Here is a 6587-nt window from a genome sequence, read left to right on the forward strand (position 1 = left end):
CTTTAGGAATCGCTATAACTGCGGTTAAATTACAATCATATCACCACATCAAAATATCTCAAATATGTACACATCTTTTCTAGAATTTTGAATGTTTGGATATGTTCTTTGTAAGAAAGCGCAAATTACTGACAGGTTTTACGGGGGTTGGGGGGGGGGGGGGGATGTCTCATTATATCCGACTGTCGCTTGTGTTTTTTTATATGTTAGACGGTGGGCTCAGGGTTAATAAGTACAATGTTTTATACTGCAATATATCTTTCTTCGAAAAAAAAACTGTGGCAGAAACTACACCATTTTGACTGGATTTGTATTTATTTATTCACTATTGTACAGTGCTAATTCGGAGGCGTTCGGATGCTAGCTAGCAGATGTGTGTGCAATAGTCCTGCCGTGTAAAAAGGTATTGCATTTCTTGCCACCGGAATTAGTTATCGGTTAAACATGGGGATGAAACTTTTAATCGGTGATCCATAGTACTTCAGAGCGCCTGATATTTATCGATTTATCATCCATTTAGTTACTTTTTTGTGTGTGTCTGTGTGTGTGTCTGTGTGTGTGTATGTGTGTGGATTGATCCCGTTTTGCTATTTCGCAGCTCCCAACTTCAAATCTTGGAGAGAGAATGGTATGGTTCGAGCCGAACCCCTCTCTGTCTGACTGATGCAGCCTATTTTGCCCTCACATACACGGCCTCTCGTCTCATACAATCAACGCCCAGGAGAAATATCTCCTACTCGGTTGCGATTTAAAAAAAAACAAAACAATTGCCTGGGACGGTGGCTCGTCCGGACGGCAGTGTATTGGAATTTCCTCCTTTTTTTTGGCCTCCTTTTTTGCCTTTTCCTCCAACAAACAAAACGGCAGCTCGTGGCCAAAACCTCCTCCTGCTTTTCTACAAAGAAAAATCCCGTTGCCCCCGCCTGACACCGTGGATCTATACATTATCAATGATATAGCAGCCTTTCCGGTCACATTCTTTCCAGGCAGTTTTGTGTCTCTTTGCCTCAAGTTCTTTTTTGTGTGTGTAAAGGTATGTATAATCAGTGCCTCTTGTTATTATTTATATACTCACTCCATTTGCCTGCGAGCTCCTTCTGTATAGGTCAAAACACATCATTAACGTGTGCTATCGTAACGATAGTCCAGTGTTTTAAGCTGTTCGTTAAGAAAAGAACAAATAAAAGGAACAAAAAGTGAGAGAAGTGGCCATTCACTGTACAGAAGTCTGAACCCCATGATGTGACGGCGGAGTGTCTCTGGCCCCATATACATCCTCGGCTCCTGGGTGAGCCCCTCCGGGAGGAGTCATCCGCTTCTCTTTCTGTCGTCTGTTACAAAACCAAACCCTGACCACCTCCTTCTCCAGCTGCAGACTGTCCGCCAGAGAGTTGATCTCCTGGGCCGAGGGCTTGGGACACTTCAAAAAATGGCTCTCCAAAGCCCCCTTGACGCTGACCTCGATCGAGGTCCTCTTTTTCCTCTTCCTGCCCTGGGCAGCAATCTTGTCTATGCTGGTGGGGCTTCCAGAGGAAGAGTCTGCCTCCTCCAGCCACTTGTTCAACAAGGGTTTGAGTTTGCACATGTTTTTAAAACTGAGCTGCAGCGCTTCGAACCTGCAGATGGTGGTCTGAGAGAAGACATTGCCATACAGCGTCCCGAGAGCTAGTCCCACATCGGCCTGGGTAAATCCGAGCTTGATCCTCCTCTGCTTGAACTGCTTGGCGAACTGCTCCAAGTCGTCCGAGGTGGGGGTGTCCTCGTCCGAGTGGTCGTGCCCCTGGTGCTGGTGGTGATGGTGTGCCTGGTGCTGTTGGTGGTGCTGAGCGTGCTCCCCGTGGTGCTCTTCGTGAGCCTCCCTGAGGCCGTGGTGCATGCCCTGGGTGCCTGCCGGGTTGATCATGCCATTGACGGTGAAGCCGGGCTGCGAGTAGATGAGGCTCTGGCCGTTGGACGGCATGCTGGGGATGTGGGCGGACGTGCTGTTGCCCCATGCCCCGTGGTGGTTGCCGTGCTGGTGGACCATGTGAGGGGGCCGGTGGTGCAGGGTGCCCCCGGTGTGGAGGTCCTCCCTGCCCGACTGCACCGAGGGCTTGATGTCCTGCTGGCCGAGGGGGCTGGCCGGCACGCCGGCCGACCAGGGGGAGCCCTCGGCGTGAGAGAGAGCCGTTAACCATTGGTGAGCGTGGCTGAGAGGGTGTCCATTGCTTTGCATGTAGTCATTCTGGACCAGTTTCTGTGCATCCCTGTAGGCTGTCCCTTGTTGCATGCTCCCTGGCTCTGCGTGCACGATGGAGTTGGAGGTGAGGATGTTGCCGCTCGTAATGTAATGATTAGATGCTGTGGTCGCCATGACTCGCTAAGCCGGAGTGATCTGACTTGTTAAACGAGGCGAGCCTTTGACAACTTGCACCGGGCTCGTCTCATTTGCAGCACCCGGAGCTGGGAAAGCCGACGCTGTGTGCACACCGGCCCCGGACTCCCATTGGCTGCCCTCCTCTTGATTGATGCCAGCATCCATGGCAACCCTGGCCGGGGAACAGCATCCCAGGCCCCTGATTGGCTGCCTGGGCTTGGTGTGTGTGTATGTGTGTGTGTTGGGGGGGGGGGGGATTTCTTTCATTGCTCTCTCTCTCTCTGAGCCATGCAGGCAGGGCAACCACGCGGAAGGGGGAAAGGGAGAGAGAGAGAGAGGAAGAGAGCAGAGAGAGAGAAAGCTCCTTCCAAAACAAAAGCAGCAAAAAAAGTGAACAGCCCCACAGCTCCAGAGGCAACCCCTCCCCACCCAAAGACAACAGGCCGGATGATCACTCTGGAAGCGAGCAGGCGGAACCAGCAGAAAGTGCAAGTTTATTTATTTTTTAAATTAAAAAGCCCCTGGAAGCATGAACAAACAGCCAGGGAAAGCTGCCAAACACCTCAAGACTCAATGCCCTTCCCTCTTTCACAGTGACTCTGCTGGCGTCAAAGAGAAATAAACATGTTTACAAGTGACCCAACTTTCTAGAACGCATTTCCTCCACCTCCACTTGTGTACAAGTTATAAAAAAACAATAGCCCCTCCACAGAATTTTATTTTATTTATTTGTTAAAAAGCTATTTTGAGACTCCAATCCCGCGAGTTTGACCGGATTGATTTCACTCTCGGGTACTTGGTATTTTCTTTCGTAAAAGATGTTTGAGAACTTTTACAGCCGCCAAGTGAGCAGCTGGATTTGGAGGTTTCAACAGCTGGAAGGACTTTCACCAGTTAAGCCCAGCCCCCTGCACCACCCGGCTCGTTATACTGAGCAGAAACATTATCTTTGAAATGTTACAATTGAGTGGGAAGGATGTATTTATTCCCCATCCCAGTCCGCACTTGTTCAGGAGTGAGGGAGGAGGCTCCCACCCGGCTCCCACCCCCCCCTCTCCTTGCTCTGGGGCGCTCTCTCCATCTCTCTGCGCGGCGGAGAGTCCTGAGAACTGCCGCCGGTTGCAGCGTCTATCGCTCCGAAGTTTGGCGTTCCCGGAAAGGCTGGCGACTCCTCCACCCGCCTCGGTCAGGGCCACTGCTCCCCTCTCCCTCGGAGGACTTCCCGAAACAGGGTTGAGGGCTCTCAGTCTAAAGCAGAGCCCGGCTGCGTGCACTTTAATCACAACCCCGATTGCAAACCAGCCCGCTCGCTCCCTGTCCGATGAGATCTGCTTTACCGCTGTCTGTGAATACACAGATGCGGCCGGATCGCAACCCGATTCCAGCAGCCCCTGACATGGCTTTGTGGATTGCAGAATCCAGCACGGTTCAAACTGAAATACAACCCTAATTTCCCCCAATTGTAAATGTGAGCGGAGCGCTCTCCCTGGCCCCCGCTCTGATATCGTGTCTGAGTCCATTCGGTCAACACTGACACTGCAATTGGGAATTGGTTCACTCCCGCGGACCAGTCTCTTGCCCAACCACAGACTAACAGTTGTACTTCCAATTGTAACGTGGGGCACTTCCCATTTCCGGTGCAATCTGCTTTGCAAATGACACTCCGTCGCTGTCAGACTTTTTTTTGCAATGTAATGAGAGAGACAGTGATACCGAAACCGAGTCTCAGACTGAATTGGGGAGCCGAGGGCGTCTTTGTGCTGCTCAATCCAGCTCCTCTTTCTGGTTAACATGACATTCACCCTCTGGTGTCAACATTCGACCAAAGGCCAAAGAGAAGCGACCAGACAGACACTCTTGGGGGTGGGGGAGTGGAACTCGGACCACGGTTTCACACCTACATCTAAAAGCTCAGTGCCCCCCTCCCGGACGCTGTCGGAAGGTAATTGGAAAGTTTGGGGAGTGGCGGGTCCCTCTCCGGCCATTGAAACGTTACCCACAGTGAGAGGGGCATTGTGCAGCCAGGCACCAAGCTCCCTCCCTCCTTTACAGAGTGCTGCAAGAGCTGGCAATCTCACAGCAGCCACACTCTTGAGAGTCGGGGCTGCAGAATACTGTAAACTCAGATTAGACTAAAGGTGGCAAAGCAAAATGCTGCAGTTGCCGGAACTCTGAAATAAGGACAATGAATGCTGGAATGACTCAGCGGGTCTGGCAGCATCTGGGGAGAGAGAGAGAAACAGAGTTAACGTTTCAGGTGGATGACCTTTCTAAAGTCTGGACTGAAGGTGAATTGATGATGTAACCTCAGTGTCGCGAGAAAAGGCTTGCAGTGGAGTTAAAATTGTAACATAGCACTTGATCGGGCAGCGCACTCAAAGCCCAACAGTGTGGGAACCTTGGAGGAGGTGCTTCTACACTGCTGGAGTTTGACACTATGGAACTGCACAAGATTTCAGCTTGGAACTCCCTTTAAACTACCGGGAGTTGACTGAAACATGGAGCCAGTGCAGATCCACGTCCTCTGAAAACAGTTGGAGTTTATTTGCCGGTAGATGGATGTTGTCCATGTGTGTAACCATGCATGTGTCACGCTACCCGCCCCGCCCCCCCCCCCCCCTCCGCCCCCCCTCCCCGCTGCACAGGAGAATTGCGCTTCCATCTGCTGGCCGGTACCTGGCTGAAATTGATAGTCACTATATGGATATAGAATAACTGAAAGTAACAAGAAGGGACTCCGGGAAGCATTGCATCAGCTTGATAAGCAACTGGGAAGAGAAACGTTTGTTAGCACTCTTGATAAGTGGTCGAAAACTGGAACATTAATCACTCACCTTTCCCCCTCACTCCATATCTCCAACATTAGTTTCTGCACCGGATTATATTGGAAGTTCTGTTTGTTTTGAACCTGCCTCGGAGAATGGCTCTGCCACCCTTTCGGCGATGCACAGCAGCTTGCGATCGGCAGGTTCACAAGAGGCGTGAGTATCATTTGGGAGTCAGGTTGGTCTCTCTGAAGCTGGACCTTTTCAGAGCACCGGCCATCTAACAGTCACTCGGCTTTCGCGGGCGCTTTTGTCACCATTTCCAAGCAGTCTGTTTGACTACCTGGGAACTTACTAAACACGATGTGGGATCTTTTTAATGTTAAGTTGTCAGATGGTGCTTCTATGTGCTTTCTTCTAACATAAAGAATTAGATGCCTGCAGAGCAGAGTTCTGTGCGTGTGTCCGAGCATGTATATAGATATATATATATATATATGTGTGTGTGTGTGCAGCCTTTGTTGCTGAACTCAGTGTGTGGTGCAGCCGGCACCTGAACTAGGGACTGCAGCTGTGGATCACACCACACAGATAATGATCTGAGTGTAAAGGCTGTAATATAATAGCATCCCAAATCTGATAGTGAATCTGAGAGCGAGTCTGAGACCAGGGCTTAGTGTGAAATTGAGGCCAGGATTTAGTCATAGTCCCGCTGGAAACTGAGGCTGTTCATGTCTCTGATACTGTACCTGCGCCTGGTACAGTTATTCAATCTGGAACTTTAATCTGGAGCCTATCTGATTGTTAGTTAGAGAATGATTTACTGCCCCGCATGTTAATCCGGAAACCCTCGCATCTCAATATTGGGCACAGTCCCATTTGTCTAATAAAAAACCTCTCGACAAACTGAAATCCGAGACAATTGGCGATGGAAAAGATAACTCGAGATCATTGCATTTACGAGAAGTCCGAATAACTCCCTAGATGGCACAGGCCGGGATGTGTCCATTTGCAGAGTTGGGATTTAAAGGGCAGATTGGAAGATGAATGGTCTCTAATATTCTCAGACAGTCACCACAGGAACATCTAGGGGGGGAAGAGCCTCTGAAAAGTGGCTTTCCCTCATGTGAGCCGATATCTTTTCCATTCGGGAAGTGTTGCACTCGCTCATGAAAGAATCTGGAAGAGAACTTAAAATGCAAACTATTTCCTCTAACAGGGGGCTAGCTGGGAAACTTCAGGACTGAATGGAGAGCTGCAGAATATAAGGAGAATTCCCAACTGCGGATATAATCTGTGATGGGGAGGTATGCGCACGGCTTTCGGAGATTCTCGTACAACGGGATGCAGTCAACTTTATGACGAATAAGGAGCAAGAGTAGGTCATTCAGCCCTCTAGTGACGGCTGCATTGCGTCTACCCCGCTAACCTTTCACTCCCTTGCTTACCAATAACCTATCCATCTC

The 6587-nt window shown here is 50.1% G+C and overlaps 1 protein-coding gene across 2 annotated transcripts; it reads right to left on the minus strand.

Annotated features, from left to right (window-relative positions):
- Positions 1-801: 801 nt before the first annotated feature.
- pou3f2b (POU class 3 homeobox 2b) lies at positions 802-5157 on the minus strand. Of its 2 annotated transcripts, none has more exons than XM_078213677.1 (2): positions 5149-5157; positions 802-2374 (listed from the first exon to the last, which is right to left on the minus strand). In XM_078213677.1, the coding sequence occupies exon 2, from the start codon at positions 2351-2353 to the stop codon at positions 1214-1216; it is 1140 nt and encodes a 379-aa protein (XP_078069803.1). In that variant the 5' UTR covers positions 2354-2374; positions 5149-5157; the 3' UTR covers positions 802-1213. The 2 variants fall into 2 exon arrangements, with proteins under 2 accessions (XP_078069803.1, XP_078069802.1); XM_078213676.1 differs by lacking the exon at positions 5149-5157 and having other exon boundaries at positions 802-1879; positions 1913-2353.
- Between the last annotated feature and the right edge of the window lie 1430 nt (positions 5158-6587).

This window comes from Mustelus asterias, chromosome 5 (assembly GCF_964213995.1).
Source record: "Mustelus asterias chromosome 5, sMusAst1.hap1.1, whole genome shotgun sequence".
Taxonomy (NCBI): Eukaryota; Metazoa; Chordata; class Chondrichthyes; order Carcharhiniformes; family Triakidae; genus Mustelus; species Mustelus asterias.

Excerpts from the sequence above, each read along its gene's own strand:
- pou3f2b (XM_078213677.1), bottom strand. The coding sequence starts at position 2,353 with ATGGCGACCACAGCATCTAATCATTACATTACGAGCGGCAACATCCTC.